The 12,723-nt window shown below is 45.3% G+C and overlaps 1 protein-coding gene across 1 annotated transcript in view; it reads left to right on the forward strand.

Moving 5' to 3' along the window:
- The window catches only part of NEIL2 (nei like DNA glycosylase 2), a 301,109-nt gene that overhangs the window by 216,210 nt on the left and 72,176 nt on the right, over positions 1 to 12,723 (forward strand). Inside the window, exon 3 of the mRNA XM_078646716.1 lies at positions 1,370 to 1,701. Coding sequence (XP_078502842.1) covers positions 1,370 to 1,701 — 332 coding nt within the window. The remainder of the gene's footprint in view (positions 1 to 1,369; positions 1,702 to 12,723) is intronic.

The following is a 12,723-nucleotide window of genomic DNA, read 5'->3' on the forward strand; positions in this document are numbered from 1 at the left end:
GCTGGCTGTGCTATCAGCAAGTTGAGGAATTATTATTGCAGGCACATATTAGGCCGTACCATCATATGATCTTTCAGAGGAAGGTCGATTGTTAGTATTGAACTGAAGGCAAACGGCGGATCTGCTGGAATAAAGGCGGTTATTTAGTTATTTTCCTAACTGAATGTTGACTACACTAACAACAAGGTGAAGGATGATTGATAGAAAGCACGTTATAGACCATACGAGTGTAGGATCTATCTGGGGAAGGTTAATTGTTATAAGGGAATTGAACTAATTGTAAACAGAGGTTCTGTTGGCGAGGTTTGGTGCAACTGTTTGAGTTACTTTTCCTGCAATTTTTTCATGCGGAAAGATAGGTTTTGTTGTAATTATCAACTGCAAGGCAAACCTTATGCATAATATTTTGAACTTTTTTTTTTCGGAAAACTTGGCAAATTTGAAATTCGGCAAAAAACAATTTTGCAAACATCACATACCCACAATCAGAAATCCAGTTAAGTATTACATTTTTATAGCAATTTTTTAAACATGAATTGGTATTGAAATAATATGACAGATGATGAAATTATAATCCATTGGCTTTCTGTTTCTTTCAATTAATCAGCACAAGTCACATTGCGGTACATCAACTGCTTGATCGTAATGACTAGGGATGAATGAAACTGTTTATGGTTGGTATTAAGCTCTAGGTATAGGTAAGGAGAAAATAATTTTGCATTTAGATATCTGTGGTGACCTGTTTGGCATTAGCATTCAGAAACTCTTCAGCACTTGCCCTAAAATTAATGTTAGTCTCATGTTCCTCAATATGTCACCAGCGCATTAGCACTATGGACAAATTTGTAGGGATCAGAAATCTATGCAATGCTGGCATACAAAACTTCGATCGAAACATGCTGTGTACACATAGATATTGTACTATGGTTGATCTAAATCTAGGCATTAACGTTTATATCCAAGTATATTAGGGCAATATAAATAGTAGTTTTTTTACCTCCACTCAGTAGTAGTCATTAAATTGGCCATGGAAGGAAGAGAGGGTGCATTTAACTATTTGAAGGTGAGTTTCTGACCTTCTCTCAACACGTGGATTTCCAAAGTGAATGGATATCCTTGCTCCGCTATCTTAATGGTTTTCGTTTGTCGATTATTTCTGTTTTATTTTGTAATTTGGCTTTGAAAGTGATTGTCAATCCTTCCATAGCGTCTTGCTTGGGTAAGAAACTGTCTTGCACCATGTTGAAAGGATATTTTAGGAAGTGTGTTGGCACTAGAAAGAATAACTTAAAGAAACAATCAAACGTGACCTAATTGAACTTGTGTCAAAAATACATATTTTAACTAAAAAATACAGTTTCTCTTCTAGGTCCATGGAAAGAATTTGTTCCTTGCATTCGGTTCAGATTTGGGATCAGCAACGAGTGATGACCTTACTAGTGAAGACCTGGAAGCTGGCCCAAGCTCAGAAGGCACCATGCACCCTCCGGGAAACCATGTGATGCGGCAAGATAATGAGCAGGAATTGTCTGAGTCACTGGGAACAGTCAAGAATAGGGCATCCACAGAGCTGGCCAGGGAGATGACGAGTTGCAAATGGTTGCGCTTTCATTTTGGGATGTATGGCAGCATTCGGGCCAATGAATTTGCCAGAACCAGGCAAGCTAACAAAAGAGGAGACTGGAAAGACCCTATAGCCAGGTACTTTATGACTACTGCAGAATTTTGGCAACTTATTTATTTATTTATTTTAAATGTATATACTTACAAAATGGGGTGTTGAGTCAAACCTCTTCATCCATTGGTCAGTTAAATTGTCATATCCCCACCACCACATGGGGCAGCGGTCCAGACTACTTCAGCCAATGGCTCTACTGAGCTTGAGTGACCACATTTTGCTCCTGCACATTGTGCACATCTGCCATGAAATGAATCTCATTAGATAGATTCCCCATATTGCAACAATTATTCCCTTTGTTTCCTTGACTTAAACATGTGCCATAGATGCTTATTAACCAAAACATTTTGCAAAGCAGCAAATATATTTGCTTGTGCCACACCAACAGAACCTTATTCCACATTGATATTGGGGGGGGGAAAAGTGCGAATACATTTTCGAAATTTTCATAAATTCTTACTAACGCACAAATCATTTGACTTAAAAATACATGTTATATTTCTTTGCTACTTTGCACTCTCAGTCGGTGCTGCTTCAGCAGAAGGGGTACAAAAGGGGGTGGTGATGGACAGAGCATCAGAACCAATCAAACACTCACACCCAGTCAAAAGATCTGGGTTTAATCCATCACCGTTCTTTAGCCCACTCTGCCACCCCAGTTCAGACATGGCTATATGCAAATCAGTCTGACCCTGTGCCTCATGGGAACAGTCCAGCCCGAACTGCCAAGCCATGCCTTCCCTGGACCGGAAACAAGCTTCCGAGGACCGGTTTCTGGCATTCCAGCCGTCTTCAGCCCGGCTTACTTGAATCCAGTGGCAAAGTGAGCAAGGGACTCCACACCTGCCACACTTATGGCGGCCAAAGCGGTACAAAAGGGGGTGGTGATGGACGGAGCATCAGAACCACTCGAACACTCACCCAGTCAAAAGATCTGGGTTTGATCCATCACTGTTCTTTAGCCCACTCTGATTTGCATATAGCCATGTCTGAACTGGGGTGGCAGAGTGGGCTAAAGAACGGTGATGGATCAAACCCAGATCTTTTGACTGGGTGTGAGTGTCTGATTGGTTCTGATGCTCCGTCCATCACCACCCCCCTTTTGTACCGCTTCAGCAGAAGGAGCAGGAACTTGTTCCAAGCTGCAGAACAGTACTTTGCCTCCTTGTTCGAGATTTCACGAATAATGCGCTTAGTGAGTTCTTGGTTGTGAACGTTTTTGGGAACTGAACAAGTGTGCACCAATGCCATAATGTAACAACCCTTTGCCTAATTCACTGTGAGAAGCTGTGCCATAAACTCGAGTTAGCCAGAAAGTCGTCATAGCCATAAATGTGTGTTAAGTTAAAATATTGGAAAATTATTTCATATTAAAATAAGAAACAAATAGTACTTTTCATAAAGTCTGCCTGTTTATTGATGTTTTTTGTAAATTCATCATTTTAAATTGACTTAAAATTAAGGAAAATATTTTTCAAAGACTGTGTTACGATTACAGCACACAAGACAAAGTGCCTTTCCAAGATAGTGCTGCTTTTTCGAAGTCTTTATTTCCCCAACCTGAATGAGAACAGGCCATAATCCCCAGCATTGCTTGGTTAGTGTACGTCTCCTCTCCCATCCCTCCCACAGCTGCAGTGTAGATATTACAATCTCTGGAGCATGGGGCTTTCTTTTAAGATGTTGGGAAGAGGTCAATGGCAGTGAAGCTAAACTACAAAACACACAAGATGATGGATGGAATGTTGCACAATGGCAAAACATTCCCCCCAGTCACAGATCTGGGCTTAATCCATCGTTATTTTGATCACCAAGCCACCCCAGTTCAGATATGGCCATATGCAAATCAGTCTTGGCCCGGTGCCTCATGGGAACAGTCCAGCCCGAACTGCCAAGCCATGTCTTCCCTGGACCGGAATCAAGCATCCTAGGACCGGTTTCTGGCTATCAGCCGTCTTCAGCCAGGATAGCTTGACTCCAGTGGCGTAGTGAGCACGGGACCCACGTCTGGGCATATACCATTCCCACATAGGGTGAACAGCAAACACGCAAGATGATGGATGGAATGTTGCACAATGGCAAAACATTCACCCCCAGTCACAGATCTGGGTTTAATCCATCTTTATTTTGCTCACCAAGCCACCCCAGTTAGACATGGCCTTATGAAAACCAGTCTTGGCCCTGTGCCTCATGATTTCTGGCTATCAGCCGTCTTCAGCCACTGGAATCAAGCTATCCTGGCTGATGACAGCTGATAGTCAGAAACCGGTCCTAGGATGCTTGATTCTGGTCCAGAGAAGGCATCGCTTGGCAGTTCAGGCTGGACTGTTCCCATGAGGCACAGGGTCAAGACTGATTTGCATATGGCCATGTCTGAACTGGGGTGGTGTGGTGAGCAACATAATGATGGATTAAACACAGATCTGTGACTGGGGGTGAATGTTTTGCCATTGTGCAATATTCCGTCCATCAATTATTGTTTTTGCATTAAGCAGAGTGTTTGTGTTTTTATCATCAATCAATCAGGGAATTAGTAACGCGCCACTCACCTGTGAGGCACTGGGGGGGGGGCAGCTCCGGGTTATTCGAAAATCCAGGTCTTGAGCTCTTCCACCGGTTTTGGTTCTGCGGATGCGCAGGGTTTCTGTAGGGCAAGGTCGGCAGAGCCAGGGTTTCTTTTGGGTATGTGGAAAGACTCTTTTGTTGAGCTATTTGGATCCAAGTTTGTGGAGTGATTTGTAGGCGTGGGTGAGTAGCTGTAAGGTAACTCTCTTCTCTACGGGGAGCCAGTGGACATCTCACAGGTGTTTGGTCATGCTTGGGCTGTGGGGGGCCGAGGGCGAGTCTGGCCGCGCTGTTCTGAATTGGTTTGGAGTTTGTGTAGCAGGGATTTGTTGATTCCAGTGTAGAGAGCGTTTCCGTAGTCGAATCTGCTGGTTATGAGTGCGTGGATGACTGTCTTTCTGGCTTGAGGTGGGATCCACTTGAAAGTCTTGCGAAGGATGCGGAGGGAGTTGAAGCAGTTGGCGGCAATGGCATGTATCTGGCAAATCATGGTGAGAGAAGAGTTGAGGATGATGCCAAGTTTCTGGGCGTGGTCAGGAGGGGTCGGGGAATTCCGAGGGCAGGGGGCCACGAGGTGTTGTCCCAAGCGGTAGGGGAGGGTCCGAGGGTGAGGACCTCAGTCTTCTCCTAGTTGAGCTCAAGGCAGCTGCTGCTCATCCCAGCCGCAACGTCTTTCATTCCTTCCTGGAAGCGGAGTCTGGTGTCTTTGGGGTTTTCCGTGAGGGAGAGGATGAGCTGGGTGTCATAATCCTAATAGCTATGTTTTTAATTTGTATTTTAATACCGCAAGTAATGTTTTTTATTCTCACAGAGCCCTTATTTTGTTAACATGTACTTTAACATCCACTAACGTTTCGTCTGAGAATATATATTCCTATTCAAGCATGTGTTTGAGTGTATATGTGTGTGTATATCGTTTGCCTATGATAGGGTCTTAGAAAAACAACTGACCCTTCTGGAGTGCCTTAGGGCCCCATTTGTTTGGTGGGTCCCCCCACTGTATTTCCAGTGGCGGGTCTGCCCTTTGCGCCAGTTGGGCCTCCTGGATCCTCCAGGACGACTCTGATCACAAGACCCCAACCTTCCCCGCATCCCCTTCCAGCAACTTCATACCTGGCGGTGCTGATCCCATCATCATACCAGACTCCAGTCGGAGCCAGACCAGCAGCGTCCAATGCAGAGTTCGGCGCTGGTCAGAACCTGATTTTCTGAGCCAGAGCTATGGTCTTCCTTTTTCAACAGGCCATGAGAGGAGTATGATTGGGGACGATCTGAGGATCCATATAGTTACCGCACCTTGAGGGTGACCATGATAACTGGTAGGAGGAACTGGTGGATGCCAGTGGTCTGGACATCTCCCTAAACTCTGGCCTGGTCTCTTCTCCTAGTGACTACGGAGGAAGGGCCTATGGTGGTGAGACGGGCGGCTATCCTCGGTGGCAGTCAAGACACTACAGCCAGGAGTAACCCCCTCAGAGCCGCCATTACTCCCCTCCGGGAATCCAGCTTTCCTCACCTAGCACCCCATCCCCAAGAGCCTGATTACCCAGGCCTCCAATGTCGGAAGTCAACCCTGGTGCGTTCCCTACCACACCCCTGGATAGGGAATCCAAGAGGTTGGACCTCTTTGGTAAGGGAATGTTCTCTTCTGCTAGCCTTGCACTGTGGTCGGTGAACACTGATTGACTTTTGGCTGATACACCCATACGATTTGGGATTATGTTATGCAAGTACTGAGGATGCCTGAGCCATAATGTCACACGCTACTGCTGATGGCAGAGATGCAGCAAAGGTCACCATTCGCTGCAGACTTAATATGACCTACTTGCTAGTAAGAACAATTGCATTGTCAGTGGCACTCAGATGACATGCCTGGCTGAGATAGACTGGCTTTTTGCACGGGTGTTCCCGGCTGTGCCCTCTATTTCCTCTATCGAGCAGTGTGAGGCTCTGGCTACATTCTTTTTCGAAAAAGTCGAACATTTATATATCCCTCACTCATACTGCCACGAGTTCCGACCCTGCTCCAGGTCAGTCCCCTGCTCATACTTTGGCTTCTTTCCCGCAGGTTTCTTTGGACGATCTACGGTTAGTGTGTTCCAAGATCAAATCAGGTTCCCCCTCCGATCCTCTTAAACCTGACCAGTTCATGAGATCGTTACGTTTGCCATTGTCACCTCTAAGACATGTGATTAACAACTCTCTGTGGAGTGCGATAGTCCTTAATTCTGGGAAGCAAGCTAAGGTGATTCCTTTGCTTAAGAAGCCCACCCTCGAAGCAGCCAAACTGGAAAATTATTGCCTGATATCTCTCCTCCCATGGATTGCTAAAAACACTGAGACTTATGTCCATTCCATCCGTGCCAGATTTCTGGAAGACAACTGTTTGGACATCTCTCAGAATGGCTTTCGCTCAGGCCATAGTACGGAGTCTGCTCTCCTGGCTGTCCCAGAACACCTCAGGCTCTCATTGGATGAGGGACGTCAGCGCTCATTCTGTTGGACCTCAGCTCCGCATTCGACACGGTCTCTCATCAGATCTTGTTACGCAGGTTAGAAGCAGCAGGTGTTGTGGGCTCCGCTTTGACCTGGTGCGCGTCCTTTCTTTCAAATTGGACCTTCCAGGTTATAGCCCCCCCTTTTGCCTCGCCGTACCATGCCGATAGCTAAGGGGTCCCCCAGGGCTCTGTCTTGAACCCTTTCCTTTTCAATCTTTACGTTCAACCCTTGGCAGTCTTGGCAAGGAGTAGAGAGCTTACCATTGTATCATATGCTGATGATACACAGCAAGTGGTAGCCCTCTCCGACTGCAGCATCTAAGTTTTGTGAAGATCTCATGGCTGTTGCCAAATGGATGACAGATAATTGTCTTCAACTGAACTCCAACAAGTCAGAGATCCTGTTGGTGGGCAATCATCAAGAGATATGGGGGGGACTTGTGGTGGACAACCATACTGGGATTTGCACCTACTTCTAAGCAGGCGGTGAAAGATCTTGGAGTCTGGGTAAATTAGTTTTCAGCTCCAAACCGAAAACGTCATGGGGAAATTTTTTGGCATACTTAGGGGACTTAAACCACTGCTTGGGTTCTTTGACCCACCAGTCAGGCAAATGATTATCCAGGCCTCTATTCTATCTAGACTGGACTATGCCAATGCACTGTACCTAGGGGTGAACAAGATTGAGACCCTGAGACTGCAGAGTGACAAATGCGGCGGCTAGAACCCTGTTGGACCTTCCCAGAACCTGTCCCACCTCTATGGCCATCCGTCGTTTGCAATGGCTCCCTTTTGCCAACCGAGTAGAATTTAAGGTCCTCTGCACTGCATTTAAAATCCTGAAACTCTCCTCTCCGACCATCCTGACCAATTTGTTGTCACCTTACCGCACTATGCGCCAGCTTCGCTCTACTGGACAACACCTGGTACTGTGCCTTGTACAAGGAAGGTACGATCGGGCGGTCACTCTTTCTGTATTCTGGCTGCCAAGCTCTGGACTGCTCTACCATACTCCATTTGTGCTATGGAAAATTATTTGGTCTTTTGCAGAGCTATTAAAACCTATCTTTTCCCCATAGCCTAGTGCTTTCTCGGTTTCCCAGCCTCTGTTTCCTGCTTCAGCGCCGGGACGCCTCTTTGGGGCAGCTGTGCACTATATAAAACATATTAACATAACATTTTGGGGGATATCCAGGCATCCCTTATGGATATGCCCTTCTAAACACAGGTCTTTTCAGAAACCAGGCAGGATCCGACATCAGCTGCCCCACTGGCAGTCCATAACGTCGGACAAAGAGTACTTCAGATCGTTCAGTAGAGTTACACCATATGTTTTCTAGAAACCCCGCCGCCCAAGCCACCATCCTCAGATTGACTGACAGAACACTAGCTCTTCCAGCTCCATCAGGAAGTACAAGCTCTTTTGGCTAAATGAGCCATTGAGAGTGTGCCAGCATCAGAAGTTTGTTATGGTTGCTATTCTCACTACTTTCTGGTGTCCAAAGAGGATGGAGGCCTCCGCCCTATTTTAGACCTGCACCTTCTCAAATTCTTTCTGAAGACGAAATTCAAGATACTCACGTTAGCTCGGCATCGGTCTGCCTTAGACCCTGGAGACTGGATGGTTGTGCTAGACTTGCAGGACGCCTACTTTCATATTCCCCTCCTGCCTGAGCACAGGTGCTACCTGCAGTTCACGTGGTCCATGAGTATTATCAGTTCACTGTGCTCACGTTTGATGTTACCAGCATCCCTCGAATGTCCACCAAGGTTATGATGGTGGTTGCAGTTCATTGTGGAGGTAAGTGGTTCCAGTCTTCCCCTGCTTCAATGGCTGGATGTTGAAGGTGGGCTTGCCCCAGGAACTCATCTCCCACCTCTAGACTACGGCAGACCTCTTGCATTCTCTGGTGGTCCAAAGTGCCTATGACCGACGGGCTCTTTCATCTGAGCTGTTCTGGATACAGTGCAGTTTTGGCCTATCCTTTGGAATGGTGAGTTCATGATATTCAGGCTATGATTCTGACGTTTCAGGCTCAAAGCCTGGATTTTGGTGAGACCGACTATGAGGCTGCTTGGTCTCATGGCCTCCTACATCCTGATGGTAACACATGCCATTTGGTATACACCGGCTATGCAGTGGGCCTGAAGTCCCAGTCAGTGCAGCATCAGGAAAATCTCTCCTACCTGGTCCAGATATTGGAGGGAACTGCAGCAGATCGGCAGTGGTGCGGACGAGCTGCGAATTGAACAGCGGCAGACACCACTCCCCAGCCAGAGCGGACTGTAGTAACCGATGCATCACTCCTGGGCTTGGCCGGTCATCTAGGGAAGGTGGGCATCAGAGGACTCTGGTCTCCAGCAGAATCTCCGCTCCACATAAACTTGCTGGAGCCGAGAGGGATCTGACTGACACTGAAAACCTCCTATCAAGGGAAAGCTAGATCAGGTGTTCACTGACAACACCACCGCCATGTGGCATCGCAACAAACAAGGTTGGGTGGGTTCAAGACCCTCTGTCAAGAGACCCTGCGTCTCTGAATATGACTGTGACATCAGGGCATTTTCCTGGTGGTTCAACATCTTGCAGGCTTTCTTAACCCCATTTCGGACAAACTCAGCTGTCGATGCCTAGCTGATCACCAATGGCGTCTCCATCCAGAGGTGGTACAAGGTCTTTTGACAGATTCAACTGACCAAATCTGAGACAGACATTGATAGTTTATTATTATTATTATTATATAAAATTTGTATCGCGCGCAGGTACCCAGGGGCATCCCGGCACTGTGAACACAGGAAAGGAAGGCTCTCACTCAGTCCTACACCGGTTTCAATAATGAATCCAACGTAGTGTCAGATCCAGGACAAATCATAGGCACATGTCCAGTCACAATCCTCCTGGATTCAAGTAAGGAGTGATAGGATACATCCTGGGGCTTCATAGTTGACCCAGCCCCCCTTAACTGGCCAAGCAGAAGGGGATAGGTTGTCAAATTGCTCTGCAAGTTCAGCACATGCTCCTGACATTTGGTGTAATCTACCTTTCAAATGTTAGATTCCTTGCAAGGCCTTTCATATTTCTGTGGTTGTTAAATAAAAGGCCATTATACTGGGTAACAGTTACACACATTATTTACTAAACTTAGAATCTAAATGGCAAGAAAATAATAAACATAATTAGTATTATTCATATTGTTATTATTGGTGTTGTAATAATAAAAATTATTATTGATAGAATACATGGGATGGCCCAATCCCTCTCTGGGTTTTTATTTTTTTATTTCTCTTTATTAGAATGGAATTGAGTAAGCCAATTATACATCATGGCACATGCATGTAATGCAGTACTGGATCATGACAACATTTCTACAATCATGACCTGCTTTCAGTACCTTTGCGGGTCTTCACTTGTTCTGCTCCATACAGGCTCAATTTCAATTTATAAAGCTTTATTCGACATTTGTCATAAAAGCATTCACCTAACCCTATACAATAAATACTAGATATAAAAATACTTCTAAAAATACATATTAAACATTAAATGCCGAATAAGACATGATAAAAAGTACATCAAAATTACACACATTATTGCATTTTAAAAAAAATTTAAATTCCTTTACATTAGAAAACAAAGGACAATAGTCCCATGTCGCAAAAACAGGATTAAGGATATACATAATTTCATTGTAATGCAATAGCCGTTAATGATCGAGTACGGATTAGCCATGACCAAGCCAAAAATTTTGCTACACCAACCACAAGCAATGTTGAACAATCTGTTTCGAGTATCCTAAGGGCTTCGGAATGGCTTCGGGTACCCAACTTTGAGCACACCGGATTTAACCACTTACGTCTAGGGGGCAAATACAGTGGACAACAAAACAAGAAATGGGCGATATGTTCAGTTTCTTCTTTACAATGGTGACAATTCTCATCCCATGCCGGGGACCAATGCCTCTTAAACGCATTCAAAGGTAGTGTACCAATGCGGAATTGAAAGTAAAGTTTTCTATCGTATGGTTTTTCAATAAGGTCCCAAAAAGGCTCATAGGAGGGATACATTTTTGCATTTAAAAAGCGAGATGTTAAATTTACGCTTGTACTGCCACTAAACATTGTACAATATACCATTTCCCAGTATAGCTCTTTTAGCTTTTCCTTAGTAGGAAAGCAAGCTAGGTCATTGTTGTCCCATAAATAGTCCAATTTCATTTTTGTAAGGAGCCCCCGCAACTCCCTTAACCATGGGATAATATGGAAACGATCAAATTTGATGACATCCCTCAATGCTGCTGCATAATGGTTGAATTCTGGGGTCACCATAACTCGTCTCCAATATAGGAGGGGCCGGAGCCTCGCTACATCCTCAACAGATTTTCTTCCCAGGTCTAGTTTTAACGGGATTGTCGGCGTACTTTGGGGGACCATTGTGATCCCTCTTAGAAACCTATTTTCTGCTCGGCCCAATTCACTCAGGTTTGAAAAACCCCATAGTTCCGATCCATATAAACAAGCCCCCAGGACTTTCATGGAATATATTTCCATCACGCAGTTTACCGGCTTTGTCAATGAGGTACGATGTTTTAATGAGATGGCACCTGCTAGTTGTCTAAATTTTAGTAGGGTTGTAGTTATGTGTTGCTTCCAGCTCATGTTTTCTTGCAGAGTGATACCTAGGTATGAGAAGGAGTCCACTCTTTCTAATGGTGTTCCTTTGTATTTTATTACACCCTTAAAAGAGGACTGCAAATTGAGGCACATGAATTTCGTTTTAGTGGTGTTTAATTCTAGGCCCCTCTCATCACAATATACACCAAAGGCATCAACTACTTTTTGTAGCCCACTAGGGGTGCGGGAAAGTAAAAGTGTATCATCCGCAAACATGAGAACTGGCACACGGGAGCCGGCAATTACAGGGGCGTCACTAGCAATCTTCTCTAGGTGTTCAACAATACCATTTATATAAATAGAGAAGAGGGTTGGCGCTAGGACACACCCTTGTCTCACCCCACGTTCAACCGGAAAGGGATCAGTTACATCTCCTTGTTTGCCCCATCGTATCCTTGCAAAATTATTTTCGTGCAGGCGCACGAGGAGTGTAAGCAATTCCTGGTTTAAGCCTGCGTCCGCCAAGGTCTGCCAGAGTTTTTCCCTGGGGACCAGGTCGAAAGCGGCTTTTAAATCTACAAAAACTGCATACAATGTCCCCTTCTTCAGGATAACATTTCTCCAATAGATTGTTAAAAAATGGAGGACTTGGTCGACGCTGCTAGTTAGGGGCCTGAACCCAGCTTGATAAGATGACAGAATGTTATTTTCGTCGATCCATTGTTGCAGTTTATTTTGCAGCAGTCGACCCATTAGCTTTTGTGCTGTATCAATCAGGCTAATGGGTCTGTAATTTTTAGCCTGGGATCGGTCACCTTTCTTATATATAGGGATTATTTCGGCTCCCTTCCATGAGGCAGGCACTCTCCCTCCCATAGCCACTGCATTAGCCAGCATTGTAAAGTAGCTGCACCATGACTTCCGATCGGATAGAAAAATATCGGCCGGAATTCCATCCATGCCTGGTGCTTTCCCCCCTGCTACACAGTCCAAAACATCACTCACATCCCTCTCAACAAATAAAGGTACTTTATAGTAGACTTGCGGAGGTGGACTAACATTATTAAACATGGGGTTACGGGCATACTGTGGTCGGAAGTATTCTATCCAACTGTTTTTTGCGACATTATTAGCAGGCTGGGGTGCTATGCCACCCTTTGCCCATTTTACTGAAGCCCAGAAGCGCTTGGAATCCTTGGAGGCACAAACCTCCTTTAGTTCACGCCAGCAATCCTCGTCCCAACGCTTCTTTGCTAGTTTTTGAACCTGCCTATACTGGTCTCTTGCCAGCCTTACTACTTCTGGCCTTCCTGATCTTAGTTCCCTGCTAAGATTATCTCGTGCTGCCCTACAGCTCTTATCATACCACCCTCT

This window comes from Lissotriton helveticus, chromosome 6 (genome assembly GCF_964261635.1).
Source record: "Lissotriton helveticus chromosome 6, aLisHel1.1, whole genome shotgun sequence".
Taxonomy (NCBI): Eukaryota; Metazoa; Chordata; class Amphibia; order Caudata; family Salamandridae; genus Lissotriton; species Lissotriton helveticus.